This window comes from Pithys albifrons, chromosome 3 (genome assembly GCF_047495875.1).
Source record: "Pithys albifrons albifrons isolate INPA30051 chromosome 3, PitAlb_v1, whole genome shotgun sequence".
Taxonomy (NCBI): Eukaryota; Metazoa; Chordata; class Aves; order Passeriformes; family Thamnophilidae; genus Pithys; species Pithys albifrons.
The window spans coordinates 86,794,691-86,812,480 of record NC_092460.1 but is presented as its reverse complement, the minus strand read 5'-3'; the positions used below and the strand labels follow the sequence as shown (position 1 = coordinate 86,812,480).

Sequence of the window (17,790 nt, the reverse complement as noted above, 5' to 3'; positions counted from 1 at the left end):
AGGGACAGGAGTTACTGGGTACTTTTTAAGTGTTATAGGGTTTTATATGTGTGTAAGGGAGTAAAAGCTTTGAATACTTTTGTAGAACAGTGTGGCATCCTAGAGGGAGTGTGTCACTTGTTTGGCCTGTTTGGGAAGACCTCAAATGATAGTGATCTGTTTCTGCCTTACATTTCACAGCTGATCTGTGTTGTGCAAGGAATAGGAGCTTTAAGTGTAATTTCATTTTGGTTAGGGGGTGAGAATATTTGGAAGGCATATATTACTATTTTTCCCATTTTCAGGCAAAATGGCTTAAATATTTTACATCAGTTAAGTGACTAACATTTCAGTTGGGAATGTTTTCATTCCTTATCATTTGCAGAACATCTGTGAGTAGTTTACAGTAAAACTTGGCAGTAAGCCACAAGGATTTGAGTTTCCTAGTTATATAGTTGAGTGACCTAATTACCAAAATAATGTTTTGCTTCTAATTCCACGTGCATTTCTGAAAAAAGCAGGAGTACATTTTACAGTTTATGTAATGAAATTGACTGAGACTTGCCTTTGAATAGGTAGGTATTCAGAAGAAAAACAGCTTTTATTGGTGGCTACAGTGAGAAGTTTTATAGATGTTGGTTCCAGATATTCAAGAAAACTGTTTAATGCTTTGTAGGCCAGTTCTGTGAAGATTCTTGTGTATGGGTAGTGCACTGATCCCCTACAACTCCTGTATGCCAGTCAGGTGGTGGTCCCTACCAATTCCATGCAATTACTTCTGGCACAAAACGTCTGTTCCCCCAGTCTCTCTTCCTCTCAGGCAGATCCTGTCCTTGCACCAAATACAGAAACTGGAAGCCAAACAGCACAGATAATAGTGATGAGAAGGTGGAAACAGATTAACTGGGTTGTGAAGAGATGCATTGTCAGATGCCAAAGTAGTGACACAGTACAGTGAAACCCTGGAATCAGGAATGCAGAAAAATACAGAATCTTGTGAAACTTCAAAGAGGGTTTCACTGAGCTCTCAGATATAATGCACACTCTCACCTGTTGCCCCAGTCCCTTATTTGTCATATGTGAACCCCAGCACTGGCTTACCTGACAGGTACCATGAAGAAAAATTCGCTGGTTTTCCACATCACATATCTAAGCATTGAGATGCATAAGTAAGCAGCATGCTGAATACATTGAGAATCCACTGTGACTATTTTCTGCATGGAAGTGCCATATTTTTATATTAGGTTGTACTGCATTGATGTTTATATCTGTGCTTCTAGGTAATAAACCCAAAGAAAAAAGGAAAAAAGAAAAAGTACGTTAATTCTGGAACAGTAAGTAAATATATTTTATGTTACTGGATGCTTTCCTTTTTGCTTGAAACAGGGTAGCTGATGAGTATTTTAACAGGATTAGAATAGAACCTTCTGTGAAAGCCACAATAAACTATTTGCTGTTACATAGCATTTATTTTTGGCTTTTTTTTTAATTTGAAGAGTGATTAAAAAATGTGTCCAAGTATGCTGTTGTCAGTTGCTTCCAAAATGAGCTTTACCAAAATTTCAGTCAAATCCTTGAAATTATTGGATCCAACTATATTAATTTCTATCTGAAACATGCCTGCACTTTTAAAAGTCAGTTTTCTTTTTAAATTTATCTGCTAAGCTAGCATCATTAAATGCTTAAATATGCTTATTGTGGCTAAACCAAAAAAAGTCAACAATTTTTATTACCAACAGGTTTTTGTAAATTTATGTTAAAAGTTATGTTAGGATAGTGTGGGGTGAGAGTTTATTGTCCTTTTATTTGTATTCTTTTTTCTGTTCTCATGTTTATGAACCTTTTGCTAGCAATGCAAATACTTCCCTTCAACACTTTCTCAGCTTCCATGTCCTGGCATCCATAATATTCAGAACATCATTTGCAAAAAAAAAAATAATATAAAAGTTGAAAATTTGTATATTGGAAATCCAGTCAGATATAAGATACATTTTTTTAAAACACATCCAGCATGTGGGTTTCTTACAGATGAATAGTTCCAGTGAAGTCACTAGGGCTGAACTATAGCCTTGAAGGAATGTTTTGACATTCTCACATTCTTGTGTAGGTCTGTTAATCAGTAGGAAAATAAACACTTGTTTTCTGCGTCTACTTTAAATCATAAAAACTAGGCAGAAGCAGCTTGCCCATTAAAATTTACCATGCAATATCTAATTCCTTTTGTATTCCTTTTATTAAAATCTATCATGTTAAAATAAAGTTCTATTATGCTAAATTAGTGAGTCAGAAACTCAGGTAAAGTGATTATTTTCAACCAATACTAAAAGCGTACTCAAAATTGTAGGTATGAAATCTGACTTAGGGTGTGGAAGAGCAAAAATGTATTTTCATGTTCATTTTCTGGTTGATTTTGGTTTAAAAATATTTGACTTCTTCACGTGTATCTGTCTGCATTTAAAAGAACAGGTTTGAACAGACAAAATCAACTGTGTCTTGTTATTCTTTGTTTTCAATAACATCGAATTAACAGTTGTTAACGATTTTCTTTCCTTTTCCCTTCTCTACCAGTGTTCTCTTCTGTTGATTTTGTAATTTCTTTATCAAGTCCTCTGTCCCCATTTGCCCTTAATTCTAGTAGTCCTTCAGGCTGCCCTTATGCTTCTCCAAATGGTCACTTTCTTGTGTATTTGCCTGCAGATTTGTTTTTCTTCTCCTTGTTTTTAACCCAAGATATTCTTTATCCCACGGATTTCTAAATTTTCAAACCAGGCACCAAATCATTCTCATTAATAAGAAGTGGACTTCTGGAGAACTTAAAGTGGATATAGATCATTGACTGCTATCTCACTGCTGCTTTTAAGGACTATGTACATAGACTACACATCTCAATTTATTTTTACTGATGGTGTCATTTTAAATTGAGACAGACAAACTACATACTAAGCAAAAATATTTCAGAATTTATGGTTAGTTTGAAACAAAACCTAGGAGTGAAATTAAAAATTTACTGGATAAAACTTGAAACACTGCTAGTCATTTCTGTATGGAAGTAAACACTTTGGCCACTTTGGGAGTTGTTTTTGGGTTAGGGTTATGTCTTTTAAAATCAGATGCACTGAAAACGTTTGCTTAAATTAATTAGGAACAAGATGACCAGCTGTAAGAACAGATGAACCATTAATATTAGTGTGTCCAGTGGGAAAATGCATAGAAATTTCAATGTTATATGCAAGACTGTGCCACTAATAGCCTGGTAGAGCTTTGTCATGGTCTTTTGTTCTCAGCTAGATCATTTTAAACTCTGCTAGTCACTACAAATCACAGAGAACCTGTAACAAAGGAAGTAGGGTAGAAAACAGAATTACTACCTGTAATCTCATTCTAAGTTTAAAACATAGAAGTATTTTCAGTCTTTATATTTGCTGCAGGTGGATGCAAATTAAATTTTGTGACAAACTCCCATCCCCTTATATTCCTTGTATCATTATCAGTGGATTGTTTTGAGTAGTTATTTTGGTAGTTTTCACTGCCTGCCTATTGCACTTATTGCGAGAGAGTTTTGTGTCACTTTGTAAATAAAATGAAAATAATTAGAATATTCTCCTTCATAAATACTGCACAATATATGATGATCTTAAATGCTGGATCTTATCCACTTGAGTTTGTATTTCTATGACTCAATTGCTGAAAATACTAGTAACGCCTTTAGATGACTCATGGTTTGGATCTATATAATTTCTGAATGATAAAAGCTGTGACTGAAGACATTTCTTATCTTTGCATTTACATATGTATTTCACTTGAATTTTTTATATATATTTCATATATGTGTATAATTTACTAGCTTTTTGCAACCTTGGCTTGCATCAGTACTCAGTACCACTTTTAATGCGAGATGAGTAATTACATAAATAATTGTAATTGAGTACTTTCAACTGTGTTGAAAGTGCTCATAGAATAGGTGCATTATCACTTAGCCTCTAATATTCATTTGTAGTGTAGTACCCAGTGATCAGAAAACATGGATGTGGTAGCCTGCTCTGAAACAGTGTTTCATTGCTTACCTTTTCCTTATTAAAAAACCAAAAAAGGCAATTGTAGTAGATTTCCCAGTTTGTCTCTTCCCTTTCACAGACTGCCTATTGAAATTATTTAATATCTTTTCTAATCTTCTTTTTTCCCCTAACACTGTAGGAAATTACATCTTAAGGACAGAACTCGAAAAACATTGTGCTTATGTCTCTACTTGTTCAGCTGGAAAACACACAATTCATGTCTGACTCTCTTTTATTTGCTTTCAGGTAACATTGCTTTCCTTCCTAATTGAAACAGAAGTCTCATTCCTTGACTATATTAAAGGCGGGTATGTGATTGGCATCAAACCTTTCTTGTTTTCACAGTCTCATTATAGTTCACTAGTAATTTATTTAGTACTTGGCATATGATCACTCTTAAGTTGTGTCTGTAAGGAGCTGTATTGTTTCCTCATTTTGAAGGCTGTTCTTTCCTACATAAAACCTGCAGATGGTGACTGACTTTATGGAAGTTCATTTACAATGTTGGAATTGGTATTGATAATGAGTAATAATCTCTGATCAGCCAGGGAAATTCCACTCTTTTTACAGAAAAGGAATATGATTTTTTTAGATTGCTCTGGGTTTAAAAGTATGAGCAGTAATACATATAATTCAATTATTTTATTTAGAATCTTTTGTAGTAATTCATGCAGTTATTTCTATGTACATCTCAGTGAAAACTGTAGAGGTATTTGTGTAAAATCTTCCCTACCTTTCTACAACATATGCAGTTACGTAAACATGACGAGGTTCAGACTCAAAATTATTTTCTAGGCTTGTCCCTTCCTTTGTTTGTCTTCTTTAATATTACTATGTATCAGTTGCAGTCCAGTTGATAGATTTTGAGGAAAGGGGGAAGAAATTTTGTCATTAATCAGTCTATTTTCCAATCAAGTAGTCCTTCAAAATTGTTTTTTTTCCAGTTCCCTGTTTTTCTTCCATTTAGTTAGAAAATAGGTTGAAAACATGGATTCTGCGATAGACATATTTGCTCTTTAAAAAATGGATGCTTAGGAAATATTTCATGTTCAGAACTTCCACTGTAATTGATTTGAGGTATCTAGAATTAATACTGATTTAGTGGAAATTTGGACAGCTGTAATGGTGGCAGATTGGGAGCACAGTATTGATTTCATTTATTGTTTTGAGTCTGCATCTGTTTAATCAGGGTGTTCCATTAGCAGTATCATCAATATGACTGTTGTTTACTTGAAGAACTTTGAAAAATGCAATAGAAGTCTGTCCATAAGTTCTTACTTCATTTTGCTACACAAGACTGGTTTTTGTATAGCAGTATGGCAGGAAAAAGGTCAATGTCTCTTTTATATCTAACTATTACTTCAAGTGGTGCCATCTTAATAGCTGGCCTTTCCTTACATCTTGATACTTCATCGCATATTTTGCTACACTGACCTCCCCATATTTAAAATAAGGACATTGTGCTAAAAATAATGTACATTTCAAAATCTTATTTCTCCTGCTGTTTAGCACTTAATAACATGTTCCTATCCAAACACCTCCAAATATATGAATAACCTCAGGAATGTAAGTGATACAGCCTTGAAAAGGAATGCAGTTGAATTTACAGGAGTGACTGTCAAACCTAGTTCATAGTCTGCTCTTTTTTTGTCTGGAACAGAGACCAGAAGCCACAAAGCTTCAAGACTTAGTGGACAGAAAAGATATTTCTGTGCAAAAGTTTCTGGCCTGTATGACTTACTAGAATGGGATGTGAGTTAGGCATTTGTAAATCAATAAAATTCAGGAAATGAATACTTTTGCAACTCAGAAATACTGTCATCTCTTCTGTCCCAGATCAGTGGAAGAGGAAATGTTTTCCTCCCATCATGTTAAAAACCTTACCTTTATCCAGGTTTTTGGAAACAAATACCCACACATTGTTTGAATTCAAAGAGCTTTGGACACACATTTGTAACTGAACTGTATTGTATCATTGATGGTGAAAATGGAAATTCAGAACTCCTTCATGACAGCTGTTTTAATCTAAGCAGTACACCATACAATTTTACGGGCTGCATATTTGATGTTCAGAGGAGACTTGGCATGAGAAACAGTAACAAGGCAAGGGCTGCCATAGCTGTGTATTTGGAGGCATTGCCATGTATTTCTTGTATCCTTGGAGAGTATTAAGGAGCAGTAAGATTATATAAGAGGAAGATCTTGTAGAGACTGTATATTAAAAATCTTCTGCATTTTGATATGCCATTTGGCCAAACAAGAGTCTGCAAAGGGAAAATTATAAAATCACCATCACTGAGGACTTCAATGCCATGGAGAGAATGGAGCCTCTCAATGGTGTGAGTTACTGCATTAGTCCCATTGTGGAGTTCTGTGCAGTTAGTGATCCTCAAACCCTCCACTGCTCCCCGCTGCTAACAGACCAGCTGGTTGTCATTCTGAAGCCACAGAAGAAAATACATGTTTCCTTCCAATATACTGTTTAAAAGACTGTAATCATTACAAATGCTATCAAGCCTAGTCAAAAGCTACATTCAGGCTTGATTTGTTCCCTTGTGTATCAGTGCTGGTGGAGCTCTTATTGAAAGACGATAGGTTTCACTATGCTCTCTCAAAAAACCCCGAATAAAATGACTGCTCTCTGCTTGTGAGGTGAGAAATACTGTTCCTTTTAAGATATTTTCTTCATTTCTTGTTGTGTATTGGTATGCAGGATAAACCAACCTGGTCACTTATGAAATAGATCATGTATTTCCATAACAACTAAATTGTGGCAAAATAGTAGTGATCTATGCAGCAGCACTGAATCCATATATATCCAATAATAATATTTAAGGAAGTTAATTATTTATGATTTAGGATTTTTCATAAACAATGAAAAATAAGGTTGAAGTCAAGTAACTGTTTTCAGTGTGTTAATAAAATAGTGTTGGGTAGCCCATGGGTGGGACCTTATACAAGAGTATCCTCAGTGTTTAATTTCTTGTGTTAGAAAGTCCGTGTCCTACAGTTTGTTCACAAATGTTGTTACCATCTCTTATTTTTCTACATAATAGTGCAACTATTAATAAGACTTGTATTTTCTTTTTCTGCAGAACCCAAATCAATTTCACAGTCGCTATTGATTTCACAGCCTCCAATGGTAAGAATAAAAACAAACATCTTGTATATCTTTATGTTGTGATCAGCTTTAAGTGTACACATTGTGTGTTTGTATCTGTGTCAGCGTTCAGCTGGCACCATCTGGACTCAGGGTTCCGTTTTGCTGAGCAACAGATGAGAGGCCAAATCCTGTCTAGAAAAGCAGGGCAAACAGAACATAAAAAAGTTGGAAAATCTACGTATAAAATTGAATAAGTAGGAGCTGTGTGCAAATATTTGTGTACTTTATGATTATTATTTTCTTGTTTCTTTATGACTGCTGAGAGAAAACTTAGAAGACATCCTTGAGATGGACAAAAGGAGAGTTTCAGGTGGAGTGAGGCTGAAGTGGGGTGAAGCAGGGATGAGTTGTGATCCTCCAAAGCTGCTTTCAGAATGTCATAATACTTTTGTAAATTTCATCTTAAAAGTGTATGTCATGTTATGATTGACACATATCTACAAGTTTCTTGCTGGCCTTTGCTGAAACACAGCTACTACTGTTAAAATGTACTCAGAACTACTGAAAAAATACTACTATTAAAATGTATTCAGAACACTGCATTTTTACCTAATACCACTTACCATTTTTAAGAGAGAAAATTCTGAAGTAATTCAGTTTCAAAGTAACTCTGATCCTTGCTTCAACAGGTAATCCTTCACAGCCAACTTCACTGCACTACATGAACCCCTATCAGCTGAACGCTTATGGCATGGCACTGAAAGCTGTAGGGGAAATCATTCAGGACTACGATAGTGATAAAATGTTCCCAGCTTTAGGTTTTGGAGCTAGGCTGCCTCCAGATGGAAGGGTATCACATGAATTTGCACTGGTAAGTAAATATTTGTACGTTGCTTGAATTTCTTTACTGCAAAAATTTTTGGGAGTTAAGCAGTTACTGGACAAGTAAAGAATAGAGAATGTGATACTTCTTCTAGGCTAATTCTAAACAATTGTTTCAAAATTTTTCATCATAGTGAAGTAACTGAGAGAAATCCAGAGTCAATAAGTCCCTGTAGGCCAAAGATAACAATAAAGAAAAGTAATCATCTTTATCCTCAACTGTAGCAACATGAGAAACAGATGCTCAAAAGACTTCAAATTGAAGCTAATCTATCTCAAGAAGCAAATGAATCATGATCCAAGATAATATTTCATTATTATTGTGGCTATTCTGTCTCATTTTCTGGCATCTCTTTATCTCTTACGGGCTGCTAGTTTAGAGACATGAAATGGACTATAAGCTGAGATGACAAGAACAAATCTGAGATAGGCTTGCAATTTAACTGACATATGAACCAAAAATCTACCAGGATTTGCCTGAAAGGTTGATCTGATATAACTGATGCTCATGATTACTCTGAATGTTTTATCTACTTGCTTATTTTGAAGTTTCTGTTCTTCTCAGAGTAGAAAAAAGTTGTCAGAATTATAGCAATAGTAGGTATATCAGGTAAGTTCTAATCAGATAGCAGCAGAGGCATGGCAGAAGATTGGTAACTCTAGATGTTTATTTCTTCTGTCAGCCTATACTAGAAAACAATGTCTTACCTCTAGGAAAGGTTTTCCACATAGATAGTAATTTAAAACAAGTAAAATTGCAGATACTCATTTAAATAACAGACTTTGGACTTTGTGTAGCAAGTTCAAATATATTGATATATCTTTCAGTTTTAAGGGTGTTTCTAAAATTAATTTAGTTATTTTATGTGCCATTGTAATACTTCTACTGAGGAAAAAGCACCACATATATATTTTATATATATGTATATATACACACACATATGCATTACATATTTAGATATTTATATATGATATTTCCTTCCTCCATATGTAAACATATAGGCAGTTAAATGCCTCCCTGACGCCTGATGCCGTCAGATCTCGGAAGCCAAGCAGGGTCAGCCCCAGTTAGTACTTGGATGGGAGACCTCGTGGGAATACCAGGGGCTGTAGGTTCTAGTCCTGAGGACTTCCCTGTCACTGTCCAAGCTTGCTCAGCCATGGCAGATGAACCTGAAGAGTTAAAGGATGGGGCCAGTTCTGCACATGCTGTGCCTCACCTAAAAAATTCACTGCACAGGCTCGAAGGGCACACCCACGTTGGGAGAGCCCTTCCCAAATCTTCCTTCATGAAGCCTTGCCATACATGTAAACATACATAGATATCTCCTGTGTAATGCTAAGCAGTGTTTTCAGCTCTCTTTTAATGTTCTAGACCAATTCCATGAAAAGCCCCCTGTGATTTTCTAGATTCTCAGGCAGGAATGCTCTGCCTCAGAATGGGATAGTGGCACACTAAGCCAGTGAGGTGTTGGCATTTGAAGGATAGTAAAGTGATTTAAAAGGTTTTGAAACCTTACATAGATAATTTGTCTATCTTGACATGGGTCATAAATGTGGAATGTAGCTTATATTTTTGTATTGACATCTGTATGTTGGTATCCTCATTATAGAATCATTATGGTGGTAGGTAGTAGAATGTCTACCCTAGGAATTTAAAGTACTAGCCATTTCGTCGGCATGTAAAGAGTTAATTCCTTTCTTCATCTGCTTATACTAGGTCCAAAATCATTTTTCCAATGCAAAAATACTGTACCAAAACAATGAGGAATCATAGTTTATCTTACATTCTCGTACCACTTCTTTTTTTCACATTTTAAAATAAGAAATCATTGAGCCTGAACTGTGCTTCTGGTTCTCCTGAAACTGTTCAAGTTTCTGAACTGATTCTAGTTTTATATCTGACCTGTAATTCATACCTTCCATCCACACAGGAGAATGCCTGTTGCTGTTGTACATGTGAAGGAGTGTTTAACTGCACTTAAAATGATACACTTTTTTGTCTAAGAACCGGCCTCAATGATTCAGACTGCATGTACTATGAGGCTGCTGAAACCTCCTTCCCTAGGTTGTTAACACACACAAGTAGACATGGCACTAACATTGGCATTTGTAGTAAACTCTCTGAATAGATCCTAGAATGCTTAAGTCTTTGTCTTTTAAAAATGTACACTGGGCAGTGTTCGTTAACCTACATAATTTTTGCTTCATAATTACTTTTAGCGATTAATCTTCTCTTATTTTCATTAGAATGGAAACCCTCAAAATCCATACTGCCATGGAATTGATGGTGTAATGGAGGCATATTACAAGAGTTTGAAATCTGTACAGCTTTATGGACCAACAAACTTTGCTCCTGTAATTAATCATGTAGCCAGGTAAGCAGCAAAACAGGTACTTTGCAGAAACTTCTTACTGTCAGTGCAACTATCGCATATAAAAGCCAGGTAGTTACGTTATGAAAACATTGAAAAAGTTTGTTTATTCAGTCTAACATAATTAATTTGTACATTTGAGTAGGTTTGAAGACCATGTACTAGGATTATGCACAATTTCATTGCTGTTTAAGGAGAAATACAGATGATCCAGTTGATCCACCCTGTGTTAAAATCCTATTGGAAATCATAGTAAAAGAAAATTTTTGAGATTGTTCTGTTACGTTCCTTTTTTGTCTTTCAGAGCACAGAACTATTGCTTCACAGAAAATACATAAATCTATAAAAAATTTATAAAATCTAAATATTTGTAGGCATACATAGTTCCTCAAATCTCAAAATGTCCAAAAAGTCAACAAAATCTTTAAGGTCTCTCTGTGCCAGAAATTTCCAGCTGGTAGTGGTACTTTTACAACAATAACACAGCAGTCACCACTGGGGAGCTGCGATGCTACATTATGCAACACGTCATCTAACTTCTCAAAGTAAAACCTTCCCTGTGTTTGTAGAAGTTTCTTAAGAAGGACAATGCTGCCTTATTTCGGCAGACAAAATCTTGACTTAAAATCCTGAGATCAAGATCTTGACAGTGTAATACCTCCATGAATTGATGTGGGAAAGTGATATGACTTAGATGATTTAGCTGAGTAAATACCTGAACAGATTTGACTTTATTTATAGACACAGGGAAAGAACTAATGTTTACAAAATAAGGAAATGGGGATGTCCAAATAATTGTACTGTTAATGTTTTATTTATGAGCTTACAAAATAGCTAATTGTTGCAGCAAGAAATATTTATTTACTGTCTGATTTTACTGTTGTTAGTTTTACCGACCAAAAAAAAAATCTGTAAATTCTGTGGTGCAGATAATTTTCTGTGTACCTTAGCATGGTTAGATAGCTGATTTCAGTTATTTATCATTAGAACTAGTTGTTTCATCTTCAGATCATACCATTAAAATTATGTACATGCTTATTACATTGCTTGTCATTAGCAAATAGCTACCTCCTTCAATCTTTCCTTTGACATGATCTCTCCAGTAATTCTCTATATATGTGGAATTCAGTGTCTGCATTAGCTGTGTTATCTGGAAACCTAACCTGTTGACTTTCTGGCTTTTTCCTCTTCTTCAGAACTGGTCTTATCAGCTGAGGTGTCTGGCTCAGAACTTGGTAATTAACCTCCAGCCTGCTGCTCATTGCAAAAGTTGAAATTTTTGATCTAGTCTTATCAGAGCATTGGCATAAATTGAGCTCCTTTTATCACCAGTTGTTTCTCAGGAATATTTGTCAACTTTTGCAGAATTACAGAAATCTGTCCAGCAGCATTTGTAGTCCTTCCACTGAACTTTTGTCCCAATATCAAGTTACAAACTTTGGGAACTTCTCCTGGTAGCAAATCACACTACATTATAGTGGGAAAGCTGAAGTATCTCCAGAAGGATTTCTACTGCATGATCATCCTTCATGCAATCTATGTATTTGTCCAGTTCTCAGTAACATCATTTTTCTTCAAAGTTCAGTTTCTTGGCTGTTGTGTTGACTCCCATGGACATGGTACTGGCCTGCAGTTACTCTTCGAACCTACCTTTAGTCTCAAAGAAATGTCTTCTTCCCACATCCCTCCCACTTAAAAATATGCCTCTGATGAAATCTCAGTAAACAATGTCAGATACTGCTATCCTGTTGTGATCTCAGAACTCTTCAGAAGCTCTTTAAGCAGATGATGAGTTTATTATCCTTCCCCCAATTAGAGAATTATATAAACTACACCAGATTCAATTAGTGTCTTCTCTCATCTCTCCTCCACATCTAAGATCTTCCTTGCAATAGACTTCCGAACATTTTAGTCTTTGGAAAATTTAATAACCAAATTTCTGTGCCATTTCTTCAGCGTATGTATGTAGACAGTACTAAGTGCTCAAAAAGGATAATGAATTTTTATTTTAATCTCTCATCATCCATTGTCACTGCGATCATCATTGAAAAGATTATAAACGTTGGGGGAAAATGAGGTCAAAGAAGTCTCTCTGTGGCAGTGAAAATGTATCCACACTAGGTCTTACTAATCCCAATATTTAACTCTCAGTCCCTACTGCCAGCATGCAAATAGATGATATTCAGGAGGTTCACTATCCGTATGGCTTCTTTACCCGTCTGAATCTTGAGGAGGGAAAGGGGGGAAGGTGATGGCTTTCTGTAGTTGTAGCTTCCTCCAAACTCCTATAAATGTTACAGTATTGTTTTGTGATGTGCCAGCCATAGAGTTCAGTGTGGCTGCCATGGACTCACACTCTTTTGGGACTTTCCAAATATTCAAAAGCTCTTACTTTCAAAGAGCAGTTGCTTCTTGGATCCTTTGTCTGAGGTGGGAATGGCACTGAATGTATTTTATCTTGCATCCAAGCATAGCGTAGGCTGAAGCTTGAGCCTTGAGAGATGAGTGATGCAAAGAGATGCCTGTATAAGCCAGGGTTGCAGGGTCTTGTTCAGCCATTGTACAAACGTGCAAAAAATGTGAACTAGAAATCTGCAAGCATGGTCAACAGTAAGTAACCTGGTTTTGTAAGACAGAAAACAAAATCCATCTGCTGATTCCTGATAAATTTTATTTGTGCTATAACTGCAACCATTCAATATCAGTGTATGCTCTTTATGCGAGGCTATGTTCCTCAGAGATAATAACTATTAAACAACTTGCCCTTTCTAATGGCTCATGATTCTATAAAGTACATTCTGTCCATGCTCCTCTTGTTAGTGATGCAGTTTCAGTTTCCACTGATATAACATGTGCAGATTATCAATATTGTATTAGCTATTTTTTCAATGTTTTAATTTAAAAGTATATTGTTAGTTTTAATTATGAATATCTTTACTTTTGAAATTCACTACATTGTTTATTAGTCCTTAGTAGTCAAATTTTAAAAATACAGCTTGTTTTCATATTAATTCCTTTTATTAAGTTTTTTTTATGTTGATTTTTCTTCCCTTAGATATGCTGCTTCAGTAAAAGATGGCTCCCAGTATTTTGTTCTTCTCATTATTACAGATGGAGTTATTTCTGATATGGCTCAGACAAAAGAATCCATAGTTAATGTAAGTTTTGCTGAAAGTGTTGAAATTTAAAAGAATTACGTTTCTAAGAATTCATCTTTTAGGCAACAATTTGGTTAATATTTCAGACACTAGATTTGTTCCATAATTAACCATTTTTACTAAACAGTAAAAGTTTATTAGGCATAAAGATAGCAACACAAAGCAAAAGTTGAACCTCGGCCTATTAGATGGTATTCTGTGTGAAATTATACTCTTCTAACATTGCATGTTCATGTGGTTTTCCTCATCTCCTTCTCTGCTTGTCCTTCCTCATGCACATCCCACCATGCAGTTTTGCACAGTGAATTGTTCTTTATCTTTCTCTTAATTGGAAACAGCTTTGATCCCCACACTTTTTAAAGACTCCCAACTTTCTGATCCCGAATGGCAAGCATACCAATTATCTGATTTCCCTCTAAATAGCCCCCTAGAATTCTAAAAATTCTTAATTGTCTTTGTTTCTGCATTATTTTCAATATTTTTCTCTTCAGAACTGCCACGTGTATTAGTAATATTCTGTGTTATGAACAGGTTCCATTTTGCCTTTGCCCTTGAAAAAGGCACACACACAAACACTTCTAGACAGGGTTGGAAAAGGTCACTACCAATATGTTTTTAACATACCACAGTGGATCTAGTTAACAGCAAATTGTTGAGTGAAAACCCTGCCTTAATTAAGCATCATGTCAAAGTGAATAGTGTAGAATTAGGTGGCTTATTTCTGAGGACTTGCTTTCACTGCCTCCTGTAGGGATTCAATACCATTCCAGTGTGTAGGGTGCACATGGAAATACTGCTGCAGTGTTCTGTCTTCCCCTGGGGAGCAAGTTGCCATCAAATTCTAGCCAACAGCATGTAGACAGAATCTGTATTAGTAAGGACTCTGACAGCCTACCTGGTAAGTTTTTACACCCAAAGCTATAGCTGTGTTCAAAGGTAGCAGTTTACTCCTCTTAGCTTCCAGCTTCCAGTATTAAAGTAGGATAAAGTGACTCTCATTTTTAAAGAAGATAAACAAGCTTTTAGCTTGGATATTCATTCTCTTGTCCAGCCTAGAAGTTAGAAATACATTTTTCTTTTAGATGATGTGCTTTAAAGTGACAAAAAAGCTCAGTGGAGAAAAAAGAGCAGCTCTTGATTGTAACTCACCCCTCCATTTGAAGTCTGTAAGAGACCAGCAAGTGCAGTTGGCGATATCTTCTAAGAAGAATTAATTTGCCACTAAGACATACAGAAAAACCTTGTTTCCAGTAATAGTTTGTTTCCAGGAGTAGTAGCTGCTGGTCTTAGAACTGACTGGAAATACAGCAGATGTGTTCTTAGCTTGGAATAAGTGGAAGTTTGGGAATATTTTCTGTCTTTTTAGGAAGATGCCTTCATTTTTCTGCAAACTTCTTGAAATGTGAGCATGGTATACCATGACAGAACTAATTAAATGATATTCAATAGGAGTTTTTTTGTCTTAATAATATCCAGAATACTAGAAAGGGCAATCATATTCAATGCAACTTGATGTGTATAAAACTCAGAAAAAGTGTATTTCAATTTTTAACACTAATTGTGCTTTTAGGCATCTCTCTCATTACAGCATATATGTCAGCCACATTCTGTATTACCAAACTGTTTAAAGGTTATGCTGTCATTCAGGAAATGCCAACACTTAAGTTTATTTGCAAAAGTTTAACTCTTTGTCTTTATGCTGTCCATGCCACTTACTGTTTTATAGTTCATTGTATCACATAAACCTGTGTCTGTGTGAGTAGGAATCTCACACAGGGGAGGGAAGGGGAGGGGAAAAGGGGAAAAGGATGTTTTCTTTGCAATCAAGAATAAAATTCTTGAAAACATCTGAAAAACATAATTTGTTCTGTTCTAAGAAATCAGAAAGTGTACATCTATGATTTTTTTGGCCAGTGTATACTTCTGTTTAATGTTTAAATTTACTGTAGGCATTTCACGGTTCATAAGAATATCTCAATAAACAATAGTTGTCAACCTTGACATTTAGTGGATGGTTTTTATTTTTTTTAGTTGTTTCCCTCTTCATCACAGGCAGCTTGAGATTATTTCTATAAACTGGTGCTACTATCAGGGCAAGAGAGTCCAATTTTTGTGATACTGTCTTCATAATTTTCAAGGTTTTATAGAAAGCTTATTTGGGGAAAGCCAGATATTGTCTTTGACTTATTTTATTGAGTGAAAAAGATTAAGTAAAACTGAAAATTTTACCATGAGCCAGTTAATATCTTCTTTGCTTTGTGGCATGGATGACTAACTTGAATAAAATTTCATTAATGGAATAAATCTAAGATACATATTGCTCAAATAGATTATTTATTTTCTTTTTAAAACTGGCATAAGATCAATGTAAACAATAGTATCCCACAGTTCCAAGCAGCTGTGTAATAACAAGAAACAGCAAGGTACATTTAAATAAATGTCAGACCATCACTAGGCACATATTTGCAATTACTGTCAGTTTACAAAAGTTTCTAGGATGTTTGTTTTATTAGTATTAAACCCTAACACAGTTTGTTGTGTTTAATTAGCATCCTGTATGATTCAAAGACTTGATAATGAAAAAATAAATTGAAATAATCATCTGCCTTTCTATCTTCATCCAGGATGTTTTGTACCACTTAACCAGAGAGTTTGCACTACTCAATTTCAGTGGGAAAAAATTGTTCTTTAAAACATAACTTCTGCATGTTTTTTATTCAAATCATTCTCAGATCTCATCTTATTGACAGAGGTTATGTATTGCATTAAACCTCTTTTTCTTCTTTTCAAGGCTTCCAGGCTTCCAATGTCCATAATTATAGTGGGGGTGGGACCAGCAGAGTTTGATGGTAAGTGTTCCAGTGTTTTTTCTGGATTATTTTCTTATATTTGCTTACATTTTAGTAATACATGGCTTTTCAAACAAATACTGTTCTCTACAATAATATGAAACAAGCAATAAGCACTGTTGACATTTCTAGCTGGATTGATTGATAACTCAGTAGGATTACAAGCTACCATGTGGCACTGTGTAGTCCCTCAGGCTCTCTGTTTAGGTCACATAATCATATGGGGGCTCAGCATTTGCAGAGCTCCAGAAGATCAGTGGAAAAAAGTCCAATGCAGTAAATTAAGTATACTCAAGTAACACTGAATTTCTTCAGCACAGACATTTAGATGCCTTGTGAAGTTTCAGTTGACTGAAAATACTGATCTTACTGCAGTAATAAAATTCTGAGAAAAAAAATACATTTGAGGTGATCTGCTTTAAACAGGGTTTCTCTTGATAACAGGAATGGGTCCTACTGTGTAGCAACATTCAGAGAACATCAAAGCAGGAGGGCAATTACCAGGGGTTTGCATATTCTTTTGTATGATATTCTGGAACACCATTCATTATTGCAATAACTAAGCTGCTTCCATTATTTGTACTAATTTATTAAGTGCCATTGTATGTATCACTGCACTATGAAGTGTAGATGTTCTTTGTGTGTCTGTTCCTCAAAGTCCCAAATCCTTTCTTTTTAATTCTAGTACATCTGGTTAGACAGTATGCCTTCTATTGTACCTTAAATATGCTTAGTAGGACTACCACAGATGTTTAATGTTGACTAATGACTCTACATGTTAATTCTCGTACAAATAGTCTAAAAGCGTGAAAAAAGACAAAAAATAAGACAAAAAATTAATTTATTGGGAGTTGACTTTCTCAAGGCGTTTTGGCAGTGGTATATTGGTGATAATTTTAAGTATCTTATTCCTTAAAGAAATTGTCCAGGTGGACACTTACACTTCAGACAGTTATATGCCACAATCAATGAAAAAAGTGTATGATGTAAATTTGTAAACTTCATTTTTGCTCCTAAGAATTCCAATTTTAGTCCTATATTGCTTACTTTTCTCTCACCCCTCCTTTGCCTTTCCCCTTTTTCCCTGTTTGTCTAGCCCTTGGGTTTGCCCATTCTCTCCTTAACACAGTCAGGACATGTTCTTGGGGTGTCACCCCTACAGCTTTCCTGAACTCAGCATTTTTCAGGATGCTGTTTCCATCTTTGGACCTGCAGTCCTTGAGTGTGCTGCCTCAGTGAGATTCACCCATTAGTGGTATATGCCAAGTCTACAGTCCCTTAGTGCCCAAGAGGGAAAAGAAATGACTTTTCAATCTGCAGAAATTCCTTCTGGAAAAAAACAACAGACTCTGTCTAATACGGATGCTGAAGAAGTGTGTGTTCAGGCAC

At 35.5% G+C, this 17,790-nt stretch overlaps 1 protein-coding gene across 1 annotated transcript in view; it reads left to right on the top strand.

Moving 5' to 3' along the window:
* Positions 1 to 17,790, top strand: part of CPNE8 (copine 8) — an 81,810-nt gene that overhangs the window by 57,373 nt on the left and 6,647 nt on the right. The window contains exons 12-18 of the mRNA XM_071552595.1: positions 1,260 to 1,313; positions 4,281 to 4,342; positions 7,130 to 7,176; positions 7,827 to 8,008; positions 10,270 to 10,397; positions 13,450 to 13,552; positions 16,344 to 16,401. Coding sequence (XP_071408696.1) covers positions 1,260 to 1,313; positions 4,281 to 4,342; positions 7,130 to 7,176; positions 7,827 to 8,008; positions 10,270 to 10,397; positions 13,450 to 13,552; positions 16,344 to 16,401 — 634 coding nt within the window. The remainder of the gene's footprint in view (positions 1 to 1,259; positions 1,314 to 4,280; positions 4,343 to 7,129; positions 7,177 to 7,826; positions 8,009 to 10,269; positions 10,398 to 13,449; positions 13,553 to 16,343; positions 16,402 to 17,790) is intronic.